The sequence below is a fragment of the Trichomycterus rosablanca genome, chromosome 14, assembly GCF_030014385.1.
Source record: "Trichomycterus rosablanca isolate fTriRos1 chromosome 14, fTriRos1.hap1, whole genome shotgun sequence".
In the NCBI taxonomy this organism is placed as follows: Eukaryota; Metazoa; Chordata; class Actinopteri; order Siluriformes; family Trichomycteridae; genus Trichomycterus; species Trichomycterus rosablanca.
The window spans coordinates 6,127,885-6,150,031 of NC_086001.1; the positions used below are offsets into that span (position 1 = coordinate 6,127,885).

General features: G+C 40.6%; 2 protein-coding genes across 3 annotated transcripts; one reads left to right on the plus strand and one right to left on the minus strand.

The window, feature by feature from the left end:
* The first annotated feature begins 803 nt into the window (after positions 1-803).
* vps37a (VPS37A subunit of ESCRT-I) lies at positions 804-8,931 on the plus strand. 2 transcript variants are annotated; one of them, XM_063008155.1, is made up of 13 exons: positions 804-957; positions 1,089-1,199; positions 3,110-3,184; positions 3,332-3,449; positions 3,830-3,930; positions 4,270-4,480; positions 4,563-4,633; positions 4,851-4,978; positions 5,771-5,829; positions 6,002-6,070; positions 6,396-6,539; positions 7,186-7,269; positions 7,794-8,931. In XM_063008155.1, the coding sequence occupies exons 2-12, from the start codon at positions 1,090-1,092 to the stop codon at positions 7,264-7,266; spliced, it is 1,167 nt and encodes a 388-aa protein (XP_062864225.1). In that variant the 5' UTR covers positions 804-957; position 1,089; the 3' UTR covers positions 7,267-7,269; positions 7,794-8,931. The 2 variants fall into 2 exon arrangements, with proteins under 2 accessions (XP_062864225.1, XP_062864226.1); XM_063008156.1 differs by having other exon boundaries at positions 804-1,199.
* Positions 8,932-9,041: 110 nt separating this feature from the next.
* mtmr7b (myotubularin related protein 7b) lies at positions 9,042-21,349 on the minus strand. The gene is made up of 14 exons (XM_063008157.1): positions 21,153-21,349; positions 19,522-19,641; positions 18,996-19,158; positions 17,833-17,990; positions 17,467-17,595; positions 17,217-17,351; positions 16,290-16,422; positions 15,672-15,781; positions 15,459-15,584; positions 14,231-14,280; positions 13,601-13,801; positions 12,559-12,693; positions 11,214-11,334; positions 9,042-9,844 (listed from the first exon to the last, which is right to left on the minus strand). The coding sequence occupies exons 1-14, from the start codon at positions 21,174-21,176 to the stop codon at positions 9,521-9,523; spliced, it is 1,929 nt and encodes a 642-aa protein (XP_062864227.1). The 5' UTR covers positions 21,177-21,349; the 3' UTR covers positions 9,042-9,520.
* Between the last annotated feature and the right edge of the window lie 798 nt (positions 21,350-22,147).

The following is a 22,147-nucleotide window of genomic DNA, read 5'->3' on the forward strand; positions in this document are numbered from 1 at the left end:
CCGGTTTCCTCCTACAGTCCAAAAACATGCAAGTGAGGTGAATTGTGTCAAAGTGTGTAAAACATGACGTTAAAATCCTAATAAATAAATAAAATAAAATAAAAAATATCTGACCATACAGACCAGTTTTGTACAAGCATTTGGTGAGTTATTTTTTCTGCCCAACCTTGGTAGAGACCAAGAGACCAGTGGTTCATGTACTACTACTTTGTAATGGTTGTAGTCAAACTAGCTCTAACTGTATAGACACAGAAAAGCCACAACAGGAGACCATGTTACTAATGTGAATGTTTTTATACTATTAATAAGGTTGCTGTATGTGTATTTTTAACCAGCATATTTTCAGAATAAACGTTTTATTTTATCTTTATCAACAACTTCATCCTGGTCAGGGTGGCGGTGGGTCCGGTTTCACTGAGAAACACTGAGAAACGCAAAAGAGGAAACCCCCGGACAGGACGCCAATCCTTCGCAGGGCTTATTATATATTACAAATATTTTTACACATTAAACAAATCTAATACCAAGAAAATTGGTTCACTTTGTAAACTGCAAAATGTCATTAAATATATATATATTAAAAAATGAGGGTTTAGTGAGCGGAGGTTAATTGACCCCGTCATGTTTTGTTTTTCGCAAACCTTAGTCCAATAAGATCACTCAGGTCAATAAGCAGCCAATCAGAATAGAGAGGCGGGACAATTTTAGCCAATCAGGACGGATAGCAAGGATTTGGGAGGGGGCGTAAAATGACGTGTTATGCTTGTTGTCTTCCGTGCGTTAGCCATTACGTTTAACTTAAGTGCTAGCGTTAGCTCAGTGTACCTGTGTTTATTTTATATATTGTAGCTACTTCTGCTTAGTTAAAGAGTTTTAATTGTTATTAACCTTTTAATGTGAACATGTCTGGAAAACAGTCGTGTATTAGAACAATAACAACAAATCACTGAATGTCAGGTGGGTTTAGCTCACTGTTAACTATGAGACAGCGGTTTGTTAGCTTAGCTTAGCATAGAGCTATAGTAGCCCCTCGTGTTTTTGTAAATAAATATGTAGAATATACCGTTTTTATTGTTGTTTTTTATCAGGATGAACTGGATTTTCTCCTCGTCTAAGGGTTCAGGAGCGATTCCTCCTCTGACCAGTTTACAGAAACAAAGACAGAGACAGATTGAATCACTTAAAGCTGCTCATTCCACGTATGTATTTTTATTTTAATTATTTAACGTATATGATCATGTATAGTGTTTATAACTATATTAGTAAACGTAGTAATGTCAGGAATAAACTGTCTCTCTTAATGTCAGGTAATAAAATGCTACCTAACGTGTTGCATAGACTGTTTAATGTAGATTCATAATACAGGCGTTAGAAATCGATGGAATCGACTCGGAGTCGATTGCACATTAAATGAATCTAATACCAAATAAATTGGTTCAGTTTGTAAACTGTAAATATCAAAGTAATTAAACTATGTTAAAACATAGCAGTAATATAACCATATTTAGGAGTGCTGTATGTATATTGTGTGTGTATGTGTGTTAACTGCTGACCTTGACTGTAGGTTTATGTAAGAATCTCACTTTCTCTTTGGTTGTTTTACTGTGTTGCTACAATGAGGGGATTTCAGTCCTGCACTGTTTACTCACACATCCTTCTTAACCCCTTAAGTAAATCATGGGCAACATGGCTTACTTTAATACCAGCTCAGAACGTGTTATGCCTAAGTGTGAGCTATTTTTAGTGGCTGGTGGGATCAGTTATGTACTCGGGTAAACAAGAATAATCATGAGTGATGTTTAACATTCTTATTTCCTGAATCTGGTCAGATTATAATACAGTAAAATGCAGCTTTGCAGCCAAGTGTGTAACTTTGACTTGTAGTAGGATGATCAGATCTTATTTAAATGAGATTTAGACATTTTAGACAGTTCGATCCCCAGGTGGGGCGGTCCGGGTCCTTTTCTGTATGGAGTTTGCATGTTCTCCCTGTGTCTGTGTGGGTTTCCTTCGGGTGCTCCGGTTTCCTCCTACAGTCCAAAAACATGCAAGTAAGATGAATTGGTGATACAAATCTGTCCATGACTGTGTTTGACATTGTGAACTGATAAATCTTGTGTAACCAGTAACTACCTGTTTTATAATAAAGTAAAATGCAGCTTTGCAGCCAAGTGGGTTGACTTTGACTTGTAGTAGGATGATCTGATCTTATTTATATGAGATTTAGACATTTTATAACAAAAATATGTAATCAGCAAATTAACACTTATGCTGCCTGTAAGAATTCGTACATGATTGTGGCATTTTCCATCTGAACATACATAATGTACTTGCACTTTGAGGGGTCTGTTTTCACTGCTAAATTTAGAGTTAACACCTCTGATCTGTCCAGAATAAAACCAGAACTCGGTGCTTCACTGTACTTGTGTAAACACAACTTTTTACTCCATGCTCTTAACCGCTTGAGCAGCTTGTTTTGTTTACACCCTCTCTTTTTAAATATAGAATTTCTCCTCATCTGTTTAATAAGTTTAGACCTGAAGCATTGCATTCATCTGGTGTGAAAATGTAAAATCAGTTGGGAAATAACATGTTACTTATAGTGAGTTAAAAATGCTTATTTAAATCACAGTACCTTACAGTTCAATATGGTGCACAGTAAAATGCAACTTGCCATACCTAATGTGCTGTTGTCACTTTGCTAAAGGTGACGCTGAGATACCATTGTCCATCAGACAACAAGAGCAAATACGGTGCGGTACCTGTAAACAAAAACATTAACAAAAAGTTTGTGGGTCATGTGGCAATGGAAATAACCACTAAATGTGGGATCACAGATTTAAAGTCTTATGGGACAGTGCAATGGAAAGGTGCCAGAATGTTACATTAAAATGGACAGAACATGGTTTCCTATACTGCTTATTTTCAGTTAGGGAAAACAAAAAATGGCAAATTTAAACAGGAGTATCCACACTTTTGTGTCCACACTTTTGATGGCAGCATTTGTACTGGCAGATTGCTGCTTGTGTTGTGTTAGCTCAAAAATCGTGTGTGTTGTTTCTGGATGTGTTTATCTTATGACTCACATTTATTTATTAAACTGGTTCAGTATTGCAGAGATCCAGAAGGATGTGGAGTACAGGATCCCTTGCACTGTCAACAATTCCACTATCAACATCAACATGTGAGTGTGTAAAAATCATCTGCTGTGCCACCCGAGCACCTTTCAGAAATCATAATTATTAATAAACCAATTAATTCTGCAGCCTTTTGATATTCTGTAGACGATTACTATTTAAGAAACTTGTGTTGTTTGATTTGTTCTGTACAGATTGCTTCCACCACAGTTTCCTCAGGAGAAGCCAGTGGTCTCTGTGTTTCCACCAGTGGGGCATCATTTAGTGGACAGTAACAATGGCACTGTGGTCACCAGTCCCCTCATTACCAATGTACGTGACTCGCTTTTCCTGTCTACACTTTGACTATGAGGAGAACATTTCAACTGTATAATGAATACATTACATTTACATTTTCAGCATTTAGCAGACGCCTTTATCCAAAGCGACTTACATTACAGTTACAGTATACAGCCTGAGCAATTGAGGGTTAAGGGCCTTGCTCAAGGGCCCAACAGCAGCAACCTGGCAGTGGTGGTGCTTGAACCAGCGACCCTCTGATCACTGGTCCAGTACCTTAACCACTAGGCTACAGCTGGCCCTAGAATAATTAATATTAGCATTTATTACAATAGTCCTGGTACTTATCTTGTGTGGTCTAGCTGTTGATGTTAATGTCTCACCGCTTGGTTATTTTCTCTGTGTTGGTTTAGTTTGGAATGCATTCAGATTTGGGAAAGTTAATCCAGAGCTTGCTGGATGAGTTCTGGAAGAGTCCGCCAGTGCTGATGTCTGGGGCTCCATCCTTTCCTTAGTGAGTACATTATTACGACTTACTGTAACTAGTAATTAAATGTTTTTTATTTGTTAACTAAACTTATCATTTCTCTCTTTAAATACTAATAGCAAGTAGAACCAGTTGCTTAAAATAAAAGCTTTACCTTTACATTTGGTTTTGTCTTTTTGTCATAATTCCACTAATTATTTGAAATGTAAAGCCAAATATTATGTAGCAAATGTGTCTTCTACTAACAGACTACTTAAATAGAGGTCAGAATGAATTACAAATAACTGTCTTATGTTTTTACATGCATTTTACATCTCTTTCTGAAATTGTTGAATATTTTCTCATGCTGGTCTGTCTCATCTACAGCATGTACAAGCCATCTGCAATGCCCCCGTACCCCGCACAGAACTTTCATTTCGTTCCCAACTTCCCGACGCAGGATGCCACGCGCTCAGTCGTGCCAGCTCCGGTCCCACCAGCAGGGATGGAGCTGCACCAGGCCCACTGTCGTCCTCCAGCACCAATGTATGGACTCATCACGGACCTCCCACTGCCTGTCCCCACTGCTGATTCACAGGTACAGAAGCCTTCTTTCACCAGTTCTACTATTTCTGTCCTAAAAAGTTCATTGACCATTAAGCTGGAGTAATTCTTTACAGACTGGACTGAATGGCCACATGTACAAGATGCCTGAAATCCCTGAATCATTTCCAGAACTTTCTGACATGAGGTAAGGGAGAATTTCAGATCCTGCACTGGTTTGTGGAGTGAGTTTGTGGAGTGTTTACTCTGGAACAGTTAGTAACCACTATCATGGTGATAATTAATTTCAGATTATTTGAGTCGAGACGTTTTTTATTGTGTTCTGCAGATATTAGGACCTTATTTGTGATACCAGGAACACACAGATCGTGTATTAACGTATGTATTGCTTTATCCATGTGCAGTGTATCTCAGTTGAAGGACATGAACGATAAGGAGGACATGCTGTTGGAGTATTTTGTAAGTTTGCCTCAGCTGAAGCAGGTCACCAGTGATAAAGAAGATCTTGTTAACAGCATTGTCACCATGGCCAGTGAGTATTAAAGAAAATATTTATACTGAGTTCAGATACCAAAATCTAAGAAAAGATATCAAACAGTTGCCAGTGCAATCTCAGTGCCAGTCCCAAGCCCAGAGGAGCGTTTTGTTAGATATGCAGACCGGAGTGGTTCCATGTGGCATCCCCTAAATGCAAGGAGCAACCAGGGAGAGAAAAAAACCTCTTTCAGCAGGATAATCCGCCCTGCCACAAAGCAAAAATGGTTCAGGAACGGTTTGAGGAGCACAACAATGGGTTTGAGGTGTTGACTTGGCCTCCAAATTCCCCAGATCTCAATCCAATCGAGCATTTGTGGATGTGCTGGACAAACAAGTTCAATCCATAGAGGCCCACCTCGCAAGTTAGAGGAGTTAAAGAATCTGCTGATAACATCTTGGTGCCAGATACCACAGCACACCTTAAGGGGTCTAGTGGAGTCCATGCCTCGATGGGTCAGGGCTGTTTTGGCAACAAAATTGGGACCAACACAATATTAGGAAGGTGGTCATAATGTTATGCCTCGTGTGTGTGTATATATATATATATATATATATATATATATATATATATATATATATAAATAATTTTTGTACATGATTTTTTTATATATATATATATATATATATATATATATATATAAAACAATTACTTGCAATAACCAGTAGTAAAATTATAAAACATTTTTTTATTTTTTATAATGCTTTGATAGCCTTTATCCTTTTCCTTAAATTATTATTTATTTATTTTATTAAGTATGTATTGTGTTAAAATGTATATTTTATCCAGAAAAGAATCTTCAGTTGGAGCCACAGCTGGAGGGCAAAAGACAAGAAATGCTGTACAAAGTGAGTCCACACACACACACACACACACACACACACACACACACACACACACACACACACACTTTACAACTTTACAACGACACCATACAGTGATGGTATGTGTGGATTGTCATGCTGCAGTTCCTGTTGATTAAAAATGCGCTTTTGTTTTTTTGGGTGTGTGTTCACGCAGTTTGAACAGCTGACTCAGATGAAGTCGGCATTCCAGACCAAGATGCAGAGACAACATGAGCTCAGTGAGGTAAATCAGACTCTTGTGCTCCAGGCTAAACCAGTGCTTTTTTTACTTTCTATTTATTTACTCTTTATTTTACATGTTGAAGACACTAAATTCTGTAGTGCTAAGCTTCTTACATTTAAATCACTTACTCCCAAGTCCAAGTCATTTATTAATTCTAGTCGCCTCAGCTTACGGTCACAATTTTGAGTTACTTAACATCAGGGCTAAAATGTTCTTGGTGGGTTTTTACACTTTCAGTAAAAATTAGGTCATGTTCTGCATGTCTTGGCCTCTGAAGGCAGAAAATTGCAAACTCTCTCCCTCTCTCTCTCTCTCTCTTATTCAGAGCTGTAGCCTGAGTGCTCTGCAGGCGAGGTTAAAGGTTGAGGCCCATGAAGCCGAGGAGGAGTCTGAGGACACAGCAGAGAACTTTCTGGAAGGAAAGACCGAAATCGATGAATTTCTCACCAGCTTCATGGAGAAGAGAACGGTACACGACTTTTTACACATTACATGTTGATGTGTACACTGTACGTGGTCTAACCCTTTAATGGTCTGCTCAACCATTTGGTTGAACTTACTTTGAGTCTAAATACTTGAGTAAAAATAAGAATTTAAATCATCTTGTTTGGGTCGTACTACTTCTTGGTTGACACGTGTTAAACTCAAAAATTGGTAGATGACACTGGTTTTAAGAAAACAGCCTTTATAACCTATATGACAACTTGAAAAATCCATTAAAATCCATAATTTTTGTAATCATCTCAAATGTTTTGTAGAGGCTCGTTAAAAAAATACTGTGTGCACTAGTAATAAATATTTATTGTTTGTAGTTCCAAGAAACTAAAAATGGCAAAGAAATGTTTTATTATATTATTGTCTTGATTAGACCATTGAAGAGTTAATGTTCCATAGCAGGCTATTGTACATACCATGTTTCAAGTCTGAGCTGCTACTGCTAATGGTAATTTTTAGATGTAGCTGTAGAGCTACCACACTTTAATCTTACCTTGTCATAACCAGCAAAGCTATGTGAAAACACTGATAAATGATTAGATTCTCTTTGATTATGTATTTTTACATCAACCAAACTCTAAACAGTCCAACTGTTGTAACACAACCTTAATGTTTTGTAGCTTTGCCACAGCAGAAGAGCTAAAGAAGAAAAGCTCCAGCAGGCTATAGTTGCACATGGACAGTTCCCGTCTGCACACTAGATGGTACGTACACTGGTATGTTTTAGCTGCTTCATAGTTCCAGGGCTCAGTTCATATCCAATAATTTCCAGAAAAAAATTCTTTACTGTAGGTTCTTCCGCATTAAGTGGCTAAAGTTTCTAGTTTTACTTTACAGCTCTCAGGTTTCTGGTCTCAAATTACCAAACTAATGTTCCTGGCCTCAGGTTTCCAGATTTATTTTTATTGGGCTGAGGTATCACCCAAGGTGCTTGGCTTTAGTTACTGGCTTAAGATTTCTGGTCAGGAACTGTGCAATAACTTTAATTCAGCCGAACATTAGTACAGACCAGTATCCAAGGTCTTCTGCTATAGGTTAAGCTATAGACTAAATTTCCTGGTATGAAGACCGTTCTTTGCAGAAGATACCAGCATTGGCATTAGATGTTAGGTTTTCAGGCTTACATCCCAAGTCTTGAGTTATCTTCTGAAATCCCCTAGTTAAAATTAAATTCTGATCTACTGTTTATATCTACATTTTTGACCTTGCTGTGCTGTTTTGCTTTCAGGTTTCAGTCCTAACGCAGAACACTTGTCTTCATCGGAACCTGCAGTGATGCGAATCCACAGTCCTGCTGCTTACTGATTCAAGCTTGAACCTTACAAGCAGCAAAAACTGGGATTAATGAAATTACAATAACTGTAGCTCGACCCTGGGTGTGCGTGGCATGGTGTTCCTCTCAGAATTAGGCACATTTTGAGTACTCAATAGCACACAGTTTGAGTATTGAGGATACATTTGTTGGACCTTGAGCGCACTTGAATCTAAATGATGTTGATGCTGCCAGACACTCAAGACGATACTGTATTTAATAATGTTAAGAATTCTAAGGCTTTATTATAATCAGACGTTGTATAATATCTTTATTTAATTTCATAGACTAATAAAACCTTTAGAATAATTACACTCGCATTGTTTAACTTATTCTGAGTCTGATTACAAGTCTATCAAATGTTTAGTTTTCTGTCTCTTCAGGTTAGCTTTTGCTAAAGAGCATAAATGTTAAATGCTCTTTAACATGCTGGAAGCTACAGAACCGGTGTGCTGCGGAGGACACCGGACACATTTCCATGTTTGTGTTGTAGGTATTTTGACTGTTTGGTAGTGTGGTGGTTGAGGATGTAGCCACAGGTGGTAGTTGTGTGTCATGTGAAAATTTAGTCTCTGTTGTGGCTGCTTATTACTCAGCTAACTAGCACTTCCTGTGGTAACTTGTCAGTGGGTCATATCTCTCTATAGCAGTCCAGGAGATCTTAACTGGTGTTGTTTCTGAGATGGCTTTTCAAAAAGAGATGGTTACTTGAGGTGCAGGCGGCACGGTAGCTAAGTGGGTAGCACTGTCGCCTCACAGCAAGAAGGTCCTGGGTTCGATCCCCAGGTGGGGCGGTCTGGGTCCTTTCTGTGTGGAGTTTGCATGTTCTCCCCGTTTCTGCCTGGGTTTACTCCGGGTGCTCCGGTTTCCTCCCACAGTCCAAAGACGTGCAAGTGAGGTGAATTGGATATAACCTTGTGAACTGACGAATTTTGTGTAATGAGTAACTACTATTCCTGTCATGAATGTAACCAAAGTGTAAAACATGACGTTGAAATCCTAATAAACAAACAAACTTGAGGTGCATTGGAGAAAGCAAGTGTTAACCAGCACATACATCAGTGTATTTTTCCGTCTGTTTTTAACTATGCGAGTGCAGATGCTATCTGAAACTTACTTTTCATATGTTGTGTAACAAACCAACATTATTTCTTAGCAAACCATCTCAATCTAACATTGTTCAGTCCCTGGATAGGGGGGATGGTGAAATTTGTTCAAATCCAACATTAAGTCCCTGAAAAATATTTAGTAACAACCATCTTTATTCTAAAAATAAAAAACTACTCACTAGTTCAATATGTTTTCACAGTTTTCAATAAAAGTACCATTTCAATTTGATTGGCGTATTATTTATACAAACTTGAATCCTAGACGTTTTATTTGCTAGATTATTTATTACTGTTGACCTAAAGGAAAATTACACAACGTTGTCACTAACCAATCTAACTCTGGTTTTGTTCCATGGCTTAAATACACAGGTTTAAAATTGATCGTGTGCTTATAAATATTTACACCTGTCACACATCAAACACGTTTTCAAAATCCCTTAAATATAATTAAAGATTTTGGTCCAAATAAATAAGGTAAACAGCTTCTACAGAAAACCTTAACATGAATTCTGAGCACCAGCCTTCAGATTTTAATCAGGCATTTGCGTAAGCCATCTCGTCCGAATCTGGGTATTTAATGTCCTCGCAGGCGCTGGAGGCATAGCTGCTCAGATCAGCCACCCCTGACTCAATGTCACTGCAGGCAGAAAGGTCGTCGTGCTCGCTTCCCTTAGGTGATTTTAGTGGTAGTGTGAAGGAAGCTGTGTGGTTTTTACCGCCCGGTGTGGAGCTTCTACAGGTAAAGTAATCCTGAGGGACGTCGTTTTCCTTACAAGTTGTCTGATACGAACGTTCAGTCACTCCGTTCTTCTTTCTGGTGTCACTCGGTGTCTTCGGCCCTACCAGCTGAGCAAGTCTCTATGAAGGGAAAGGAATTGAACTGAGTAAATAATGGACAAAATGGGTACAACAAAAGTTTGACACTTCAGTGAAGTTTCATCCTGTAATGCATAATGTTATAGAAGAAACATGCATTTGAATTGGCTGTTAACACTTATGTGTAAAACAACTAACTTATTTGCATAATTCATGCAAGATGTAATAAAATAAAAGGAGGTAAGAGTCCAAAAAATTAAGGAGAATTTAACCAAGAGCTGGATTTAAGACACAAGCCGGTAACAGTTAGGCTCTATAATATGCTATAGATGGTGTTAGGAAGGTTTGGGCCGTGGTGGATGTAGCATGTACACCAACGAGTCAAAGCATTAGGACCACCTGCCTCATATGCTGTCAACAGCTATGACCTGCCAAACACTGACCTTACAAAGCATCTGTGGTATCTGTATGTTGGCTGGTGAATCGTCCTACTACGCATCCTGGCGCCATTTCTTCTGCAGATAAGCAATGCACACATGCCAGGCTGTCCATGATTCCTCTGTTTTTCCATTGCTCAGATGTCCAGTTGGATCACCAATATAATGATCCACAGTTTGAGCCACTGTACCTCTTCTGTTGGTCCGAACCTGACTCGGGCATCAAGGAGTGTTGGCCACAACAACCTGTTGGTATTTTGTGGTTCCTTTCTCCTTGGATCCATGCCTGAGGGTACTCGCCATGGCTGCCTGTAAGCAACTCCTTGGTGTTTTTGAGATACTTTAACCCACGGTGGCTTGGTGGGTTGCACTGTCGCCTCACGGCAAAAAGGTCCTGGGTTCGATTCCCAGGTGGAGCAGTCTGGGTCCTTTCTGCGTGGAGTTTGCATGTCCCCCTGGTGTCTGCATGGCTTTCCTCCAGGAGCTCCAGTTTCCTCCCACAGTCCAAAGACCTGATTAAAGTCACTCAAGTCTTTATACTGATCATATCTGTTGCATTTAACTATAAGTGAGTCCCATCAGCCCAACATTTGATAGATCCATGACTGCGGCATGCATGATTAATGAGTCATTGCCATAAACATTTTTGAGTGGTGGTCCCAATGTTTTGGCTCATCAGTTTATCTAAAAGCAGTTTTACACTGTGTGATTTCTTGTCTGATATTATAAAACACTTATCATGTGCAATATCATGTGCTCTCAGTGTCGGACAGACCGGCACTAAATCGGCCGCCGATGAGCATAGAGCCCCCCGCGATCCTTATTTACAACCAAAAAAATAGAAAATCTTTATGTTGAGCAAATTTGGCTGCAACAGCAAAATCAAGTGGATTATCTCACAGTGTAACGCCAGCGTAAGTGTGCGTGTTTTAGCGAGTATGTATGCCTTGTTCCGCATCGGTCTCCCGCGCTACCTCCTGGTGGGTGTTGAGCTCCTCCTCTAGCTGCTGTGACTCCTCTTTTACTGTGTTCAGCCAATCAGAAGGTGACTGGCTTGAGGCCCTCTCTGCAGGACTGTACATGCTCTTCCAGAACCTGCAGAAAAAGAAAATTCATTTAGAGAACAATGCTGTAAGCTCTACAGTTCAATTGTTTTATTACACTATAGCACGCTAACTAAGAATTGAGTTATGTGACCTACAGTATGTTATCTAATATGTACCTACAGGTTAGATCTGTTCGGCACCCAAGTCCATTTTAGTTTTAGCCAATTAGCTAGCAGCCTGTACGTTTAGCTAAATCATATTTGTCCACAAGAAATAACTGTTCTATTTACCGTGTGGTCTACTTGGTTTCATGTGTTCCTGTGCATTCTTACAGTTAAAATGAACGTAGAACTAGCCAGTTGGCATGCAACTATTAAATATAAAGCATTATTAGGCTTAAGTTGGGTCTTAAGTAGCTAGCAAACAATATGTAAAGTATTAGCCTTTCTTTTTAAATTTTAGCCATGTAGAAAACTGGCTTCATAATGTAAAGCTACATTTTCCATTTCAAGTTCCAGTGTATCTTTTCTGTGTGAAAATGTTCATTAGCTGATTAGCTAGAAAGCTATACAGCATAAAGCGTTATGGTGTAGCAAAGTCTTAGCAAATTAGCTAGCAGATTACAGCCCTCAGAGACCCTGTGGCTTTTAGGTAAAGGGTTCTTACCAGAGTATTAAATAAAAAAAACGTACGGGCTTCAATATGTGGCTCTGTTTGTTTATTGCTTTACAAACAATTAGCCAATTAGCTTGCAGAAAATAAAGTGTAGAGCCTTTCTGTACTCTAGCAGTCATTTTATTTTAAGCTGAAGAAGATTTAGGAGTAAACAAGAGGTTAACTGTGTCATGTAAATGTTTGTGTAGAACTGATGTTGATGCAGTGGGCAGTGGCACAGCTATTTTTGTTGTCTTGTGTTTATAAAACCAAGAATTAAGAACAACCAATACAAGAACAGACCAAGAACAGTGGAGTCGCCACAAGGCTGACGTGGATCATCGCCAAGAGAAGCAACATAAGAACAGAGCTGAGAAAGGTGCATTCCAGAGCTACTATGGCCAGGCTAATTGCTTTTCGACTGGTAGGTTCGATATTGACCCTCACATTTTTGGCAACATCATTGTTAGTCGCCTCCTAAAACAGATGTCTGTACTATGAAATAAGCCCTAGAATAAGAACTTTACATGCTGTCCCATAGTATTTTCTCTGAAACACTGGTGTTTGGTATACAACACGTACACCATGTGTAGTTTGTGTCACTGGCAGTTTGACTCACTTGAAGCAGTAGGGCGTGGTGAGAGGTCTCAGGACCCCCTGAGTCTGGCTGTGGTCCGACCTGTAGAGAGGATTCATAAACTCTGTTCTGTCCTTCCAAAGGTAAGGCCACACAGTGTGAGTCCTCTCACGGATCCTAAACACACAATAAAATCATTTGAGTAGTGACAGGAAGTTCAGAACCAAAGCCTTAATCTGTGTTAGAGAGCTGCACAGGAACGACCACAACTAGTTCTTAATAAATTAGTGTCACATTACGTTACAATCCTGTGATATAAGATGCACAATTAAGTCAGTAATACGTTCCAATTGCCAAGGTTAGGATCACAAAATCCACTGAAAGCAAGGGATGGGGATGGCAATAGTGCATTCAGAGAAAGGGTGGGACAGTGCAGTGGTTAATACAGACTGTTGGGGTAGACTGGGATAGTATGGAGTTGTGTTGGGTCATGCAGGAACAGCTACAGAAAGTATAGACAATGGAAAATACTGAGACCAAGTGGGGTTGGTAATAAAGAATGCAAGAAACGGGTGGGGACCGCCCAGAGCTACACGGTGCAAGATGGTGAGGTGCACAGGAATGGCTGGGAGGTGAAAACAGGACACGCTGGGACAGGATGGAGATGCTTTGGTGTTTTCGTGCATGCTGGGACATGAAGAGGACTCTAGTGGCACATGCAGTGAAGGGGTGGGGGTATTGGGCCACATAGGGACAAGGAGGAGATAGTGCTGGCATATGCAGGAATTATGCAGGAATGGGATGGGAACAGTGTTTGGAAATGTAGGAATAAGGTAGGTGAGGTAGGAATGGTGCTGGGTTATGCAGGCAATGGGATGAAGATGGTATTAGGGCATGTGGGGACATTCGGGAATGAGAGAACATACTATATGCAGCTTTATTTACTATATGCAAATTTCACACAAAGCTATCACTGTTTAACACGGTCACCCCCCCCCCCCCCCCCCCCCCCCCATACTACCCTTCTGCAAAACCATCTTGCTAATCATACATGTAAAATATAGTATGGTGTTTTTTATTTGACCTCAGGTCTCTCCTCTCTTTCTGGCTGTTTCCAATGAAGTTTCCATACTGGCAGGAATTAATGTGGGTGTGCAGCTGCAGAAGGAAGCGCTCATTGAACTCGAATGCACAGGGGAACTGCTCCATCAGCTGCCAAATACACTCCAGAAACTGATCGATCACTGGAGACACCTCCTTCGGGTCTCCGTCCAGGTGAGCGTACCTGTGTTAAAGGTGAAGCATCGTCACACCAAAAAAAACCGCAAGGCCAACAGCAACTGTGTGTAAAAAAAAACAAGTCTTTTTGTCCTGTTGCATGGTGACCTGTGGACCTTCTTAATGCACTTAAGTGCTTTTGGCGTCTACTAAACTTGTATACATCAGTCAGACTGTTATTGTGTGGTGTAGTTTATTACTTGAGAGAACATGCTTTTACTATTTCAGAGTCCAATGGAGGTATGCTTTACAACCTGGCATTGCACATGGTGACTGTATGCAGCTGCTTGACAATATAATGCCATGAGGCTGGTCATGTCACCACCAGATCAAATCGTTTCTCTGGTTGGGTTTATCTGTGGCAGTAAGGAGGAGCACTTGTACCTTATCTCACAGTAATGTATGCTGTATATTGTAGGTATCTAAAAGTACAGACCTGTGTGAGAACTTGTGCCCAAATGACACCCAGTCTTTCTCTATCAGCACCTGCAGAGGGAATCAAAAAAGGTAAAACTTCTACTGTTCAGACTGTTGTACATCACTAGGGGTCCAGTCTGGAGTCCGGCACAGTTTGGTGATTACCTTCCTTAAAGATACTTAAACCAATGAACCTAAAAGCAAACACTGTCCTATTGTTTTTGTACTGTAGTACATCTTCCTGCTGTTTATGTCAATGTAAGCTTATTTAACCCATAGGTGGTGCTATCATATGGCACTTTACCCACTTAAGCCTGACACCCACAATTAAAATACTGTGCCTGGCTTAGATCACATTAATCTGCAATTAGGACAGCTGGTTCAACATATTACGTATATAAGCTCAGCCTTTTCAGCTAATCCTGAGAATAATATATATATATATATATATATATATATATATATCCAATAGTGACTTAAACCCATTAAATATGCATTTTTGAACATTGGGAACCAATTTAGACGTGTTCTGTCAATCAATACTTAGTAGGTAGAGCTTGGTGTTCTTATACAGCTAGAAAACTACGTAACAATTCTGATCAGACCTAAAAAGCTTGTAACAGTGTCATAAATAGGTGGCACAAAACTTTTGCCTAATGCTTCAGCGTGAATTAATACAGGTAGGTCAAATGAGCTTTGGAAGTAAGTGCAAATCTTTTTGGTGCTGGAACCCCAACTGCAGCTTGCAGCTGTATTTAGTATTTATAATTGTTTATAAAACGGATAGTTCCGGTCCTAAAATCTGATTGGCTGAGCCGCGTTCGAAGCCGTTGTAAAATCCCCGATAAACGCACACCTACTGTATGACCACCTCACATCATTCCATATTAATACGCCACTGAATACAAAAGTTAATGTTATTTTCGCCCTCATGTTGCCTAGCAACACTGTTAATCGAACTATTTTGCGTCGCGGAAGAATGCTTTATTGTAAGTTTATACACAATAAATACATTTATGAATTAAACATTGTTGTATTTATTATATTTTATGTTGACCGCCGTTTTATAAAAGCAATAAGGCACTCGAGACCGTGCATTACTGTTATGATTTTAGCACGGGGAAAGACGTTTTAGGCACTCCGCTTCGCGTCGTGCCAAAAACGTCATCCCCGTGCTAAAATCACAGTAATGCACGGCCTCTCGTGGCTTATTGCTTTAATCACAGTGGTGTTTAGTAGATTCTTACCAAAAATCCTTTGATGGTTCTGTAGTAAGGATCTAAGAGGATGCTGGCCACCGAACATGCCTGAGTTGTTCGGTCCCACCCATCAGAACAGTGCACCAAAACACTCACCCCCTCCTCTGCTACCGCCTGTATAGATATCCACACATAGTCAGCTTTGTATGTAAACCTTTAACATCACAATATTACTGCAGCACTAATGTTAGTCTTGAGTACCTTGGCAATAAAGACCCCTGCATCTAACACGGCTTTAATATGTTTAAGCCAGCCAGAATTCTCCAGACCCCACAGAAAGTCCCCCATCGAGGGTGACCGGAGATCCCCAACTGCAGAAACACAACACACAAGGGTGCAATCAGGAATTTAGCCACTCATGCAAGTGCCCGAACCAGTCCTGAAGATCACATATTGCAGCAGCAACGGGAAGAGACTCCGTCCGACCTTACCCCCCTTAAACACACCCAATTGTGTTTGTGTGGATGCCCAACCAGGTTGGTGTCTGGGATTCAAACTGCAGTGTGGGATTGACTGGGAAGTTGACACTGTCAACAGTGCAGTAGTGGTGCATTGGTAAGCTAGAAGTGAAGGACACTACGCTAACACGACCAAAAGTTGTGGGTAGACACAGACCCTTGGTTAAGCTTAAGAAGTAGCATATTATCCTAACTTTAGTAATCATTGTAGTGCTAACTACCTTTACTCGTACCGTTTATTTTGTGTAGGCTTGGATAGGGTCTTAAACACAGACTTAAACATAGTATAGAAATCTAGGCTACATTTTCTTTGATGTCATGCAATCTTTTGATGTCACACAACAGAAGTGTTAGTTCCCACCGTCAATGAGTTTCTGCTGGCTGCTCCTCATGACGTGGATGTTCTCAATACCAAAGAACTGTAGTCTGATGTTGGTGTAGTGGTCCTCGTTCTCATAGCCTTTACCTGCTGCTCGATTGGCCATCGCATTCAACTGCACACACACACACACACACAATAGAAACTTTATGCCTTTGACGCACTCCTGTCAGTGCCTTATTTTAAATTTAATATTCTTGCTGGTGTTTGGGTGGTGCAGCGATCTATTACACTAGCCCACCACCTCTGAGACCTGGGTTTGAATCTCTGCTGTGCTATATGCCAGGGTATTTCTGCTTTGCATTCATTGTTTCCCAGCGGAACAGGACCCGTAACCCTGACTAGGATAAAGCAGTTGATGAAAATAAAATGTTGTTGCTTTATACAAAGAAAATATACTTTATCATCTCTATGTCAGTGTACTGTTAGTGTCAGTGTCTTTACTATTGTCTGGTGTTTTGTGTGCCAAAAAACTGTCACCTATCTGTACGCTATTTACAATATAAGTCCAAATATGACAACAGTTTGGGCAAGGCCCTTTCCAGTTCCATGGTCTAGCATGACTATGTGGCATGTGCCTCTGTGCACAAAGCAAGGTCCATAAAAACATGTTAAGACATGTTAACTCTAGCTGCCTGCTAAGCACGCTGACTTAATCATATATGATTTTATATATATATGTATATATATATATATATATATATAAGGGTCCTGGTATAATTATATATAAGGGTCCTGGTGGAGACCTTCCCTCAAACACTGAGCACAGAGTGTAAAATACACACTACACAGGGTGCCAGGCATTACACATTTATGTCATTTATTTACACTCACTTTCACCTACAGGTGGAAAAAGACTGGTTATCCCCAGCTTTAATGTTTTATAGCATTCCTTTCATGGCCCCTCACCTTCGGGCGTGTATCCACCACATACATGTAGTCACTGGCTGGGTTGGATTTCATGATGGCCTGGAGCATTTGTTCATCCTCTGGAGAACGAGTGTTAAACCCAGACAGAGGCTGACTGCTGCGACACACAGCAGCCTGTAAAGGGCAGAGATGAGAAACAACAACATATCTCACATACAGTCATGACTACAGTGCACTAATCTAATGTTAAAGCTATATCTGAAGTAGAAAGTAGAGCGATCAGATTTACACTCGTGTCCCTGTGGAAGTAGGAGAGAACAGGAAGTCGGCCCCGACTCCTGAATTTGGCGCTTGCCACGATGACTGCAGGGGTTGCTGACTTTGGTACAAACAGCTCTGAGGGGTACGTATCACACACCTGAGGAACAGATAAATATATTCACAGGTACACAGATACATTACAGTTTCTAAAACTATTTTGATTGCTTAATGAACAAGGTTCTCCAACACCTATATCACATGTTTGATTTCTACCATCCTGAATAATAAGAATGACACATCAAAGCAACTCTAGGATTCTAGTAAACCACAGTAAGAGATATTACAATATCTGTACTTGGAATCCGAACGATAAATTGTTTTTTTTTGTACTGACTCTGTATTCGTGATTGGCCGGTGTAATGTTCCAAAGGTTGCTGGGAATTCCCATTCGGTGGAACTCAGCTCGGAGGTCCAGGAAGCTCCAGGTTTTTTCTCGCTCCTCCTTAGGAACGCTGGGAAGAAAGGAGAAGCAGTAGAGCTCTCCATAACCATCTGGAACACAGAGAAAGGTAGAAGGTAAATGGTATCTGACATAAAACATTCTATACCATCAAGTTAATCAAAGCTAAGCTGCTGCATATACACTCACCAAGTAATTTATTTGGTATGTCTAGTACTTACATTCAATAAATTATAAGCTACACCTAACATAGAGATGAACTTTGTGGATATACAATTACTGACTGTTACCCATATGTTATTATCTGTATGCTTTGTCACCCCAGTACCCTATCATAAGTTACCCCCATAAGAACCCCACTAATCAGATGTTTTTTGGATGGTGGGCCATTCACAGCACTGCAATGATACAAACAAGGTAATAACATGTTAGTGTGTTTTGTTCTGGTATAAGTGTAGCAGGTGCAGCAGTGTTGTTGTTTTTACATGCTGGTCAGATTTACTGGTCTCTTTATTAGGAACACATACCAGAGCTGTGTGTGTTTATCTGCCCCAAGTCTTTTATCAGTGGACACTTTCTGATCACATGATGCTGTTGGCTCTATATTTTTGGCTGTATGACACTGAGCTGTTTAAAATCCCAACAACACTGCTGCACCCACCAGAACAGCACACAATATCATGTCATTACCATGTCAGTGTTAATGCAGGGCTGAAAACAGTTCCCCACCCAAATAACATGTGGTCAGTCGGGGTCCTAAAGGGGTTCGTTTCGAATGATAAATGAGGTACATGGAGTGTCAGAGGGAACAGCGTAACAGACGGGCTACATTCAGTAATTGTATTCCTACATCTGTATTGTAGTTTATATATACTGTAGATGCAGCTTATATATATATCAATTAATGTAGTACCAGATAGGTGTACCTATATAAATAAATAAACACTGCCACGGAATACTTGTCCGTTACAGGTGTATGTAAACTTTTGTCTTTAACTGTTCATCCATAGGAGGTATGTGTTTCCTCACCCATGTTTGTGTGTGTGTGTGTGTGTGTGTGTGTGTGTGTGTGTGTGTGTGTGTGTGTGTGTGCTTGCCTGGTCTGGAGAGGCGTGTAAGTGACTCCTGAACATCAGCACACTCCTTCTCATGTGGCAGCAGAAACTGATACACCTGAAAGTTCTTACAGCGCAGAAGCAGAGGACTTCCTGCAGGGGTAGCAGGTGGACGATCCACAGTACTGATCAAACTGTGAAGGAGCTACACACACACACAGACACACACATACACACAGATTAATGATTCAGATCATAATGACTGTTATATGGTTATATAGATAAACACTAAAGTATCTCATCAAGCATTATAGGAGAAGTCTTAGTGCTGGTATACGGTCAATGGGCGGTTGGACAACACTGTATCTAATACAGGGGTGCCAATAATTATTGCACATCATTTTCTTAAACAGCATTTTTCTATGTGCGTGCAATTCTACACTATGTACACTCAGTGCAGACCAGCACAGGAAGTCTGGGAATCCTAAGTTCCTGTTGATTGTGTAAGACGGTTCACTCTGAAAGCAGTGAATCATGAGCGAAACTGTAGTGCAGATTTACTTCCTACCCATGTCTCTCTGCGAGCATCCGAGTTCTCCACAAAGATGGTGTGTGTAGAGGACAGATACAGAGTCCCGACCCTGGACCTTCTTGGAGTCAGTCTGTCTATCAAACGCACATTCTCTACCTGAAAATAGAAGAATAGACAATACATTACAGTCTATTTAAAACCATGTTCTTATCCTATAGTTTTTACATTTGGAAGATGTTTTCTGAAGTATATCTCCTTATGGACCTGGTTTCAACCTTGTTTATGCACTCACATTTAACAGGTGAAAGTTTTTCCACAAAGAGATGCTGTTGGCATTGCGGTCATTTTTATGTGCTTTGCATCAATGATATTACGTCCTTGTTCAAAGTAATAGACAAACAGCAAAAATTACAATAAATAAAATAACAAAGATAACAACATGAGACACAAAATACTTAATATTAATCGTTTACACACACACACAAACCCCACTGTTTGTGTAAATAAGCCCCACTTTTCCAGGGGAAGCTGTAGCCTAGTGGTACTGGTACAGGTACTGGTCCAGTAATCAGAAGGTTGTCGGTTCAAGCCTCACCACTGCCAGGTTGCCAACCCTCAATTGCTTAGTTTGTATACTGTCACAACCGTAAGTCGCTTTGGATAAAAGCGTCTGTTAAATGCCAAAAATGGAAATGTAATGTAAATGTAAATAGTGTTTGGCACTGGGGAAAGTGAGAGGGTATAGGGGTGGGTAAAAGAGGTTACATGGAGTACTAGACAAGGGTTTGGGTGTACTGAAAATAGGATTAAGAGGTTATATGGGGAACTGATGAAGGGTAAAGGGGTGTACGTTAATGTGAAATGGTAAAGGGGGTATAGGGGCCCTGGGAATGAGTAAAGATGTATATGAGTTGCTTGGAAAGAGTAAATTGAGTAAAATGGGGGGGCTATGAAAAGGTGAAGAGGGTATGGGGTACTGGGAAAATATTTTATAGGGGTTACTTGGAAAGGGTAAATGGCTGAGTCTGAGTCTGGAGTAAAGGGGGGACATTGGAAAGGTGACGAGGGTGTGGGGTACTGGGAATATGTATTGGTGTATAAGGGTTACTTGGAAAGGGTAAATGGAGTAAAAGGGGGGAGATTGGAAAGGTGAAGAGGGTGTGGGGTACTGGTAAAATGTATTATTGTATAGGGGTTACTTGGAAAGGGTAAATGGAGTAAAGGGGGGACATTGAGAAGGTTAAGAGGGTGTGGGGTATTGGGTAAATGTATTATTGTATAGGGGTTACTTGGAAAGGGTAAATAGAGTAAAAGGGGGACATTGAAAAGATGAAGAGGGTATGGGGTACTGGTAAAATGTATTGTTGTATAGGGGTTACTTGGAAGGGGTAAATGGAGTAAAAGGGGGGACATTGAGAAGGTTAAGAGGGTGTGGGGTACTGGGAGAGGATAAAGCGGTGTAGGTTGACAGCAGTGAAGAAGATTGGGGAGTAAAGGGGGTATAAGTGTAATAAAGGAGGGAGGATACAGGGGGGGGGGGGGGGTATATAGGGTAATTTGAGGGACAGTCCCAGATGGCGCACCATTTCTGCATGTACACGGTTGTGGTTATGGCGGATACAGCTGGTGCTGACGGATGAATGGATGAACAGTGATGAGCAGGTTACCTTTGGTGTCCTGATGTGGTCCATTCTCACAGCCTCCTCACCCCTTCACCCCTTCACTGCCTCACTGTCTCACTCCGGTTGTGTTTATTAATAATAAGACGCGCTCCGTGTCCGCCGCCCCATATGCTCCAATATTCCCCAGTATCCTGCACCAGTATACCCAAATAACCATGCACCCCTCTCTGTCTGTTTAATCCGGAACCGAAACAGAGCTGATAGAAACAATAAGATTGTAATAAATGTATATATTTATAAATAAATTTGCTCGTTCGCTCTCGGTTCCGTTCCGTTCTTCATGCGCAGTGGCAGTGGAGCTGCTGAGAAGTGGTTTGTTTCATAAGGTTGCCAGATTGGTTCAATTTATTTAGTTTACTTATTTGTGAGTAGCACTGTCGCCTCACAGCAAGAAGGTCCTGCGTTCGATCCCGAGGTGGGGCGGTCCGACTCCTTTCTGTGTGGAGTCTGCGTGTTCTCCCCGTGTCTGTGTGGGTTTCCTCCGGGTGCTCCGGTTTCCTCCCACAGTCCAAAGACATGCTAATGAGGTAAATTGGAGACTCTAAATTGTCCAAGACTGTGTTCGATATAACCTTGTGAACTGATGAACCTTGTGTAATGAGCTACTACCGTTCCTGTCATGAATGTTACCAAAGTGTGTAAAACATGACGTTAAAATCCTAATAAACAAACAAACAGTTTATTTATTAGGATTTTAACGTCATGTTTTACACACTTTGGTTACATTCATGACAGAAACCGTAATTACCAGTTAATGAGGGATCTTGCTCAAGGGTCCAACAGTGGCCGCTTGGTAGTGGCGGGACTTGAAATGGCAACCTTCTGATTACTGGTCCTGTACCTTGACCGTTGAGCTACCACTGCAAATTGTGATCATGGATGTTCTCACTTCATCCATGTTGGAGCAGAATTCAAGATTTACCAATATTTTTCTCCAACATTTAACTCAGTTGTTCTTAGCCACTTTTGTTGTCCACTTA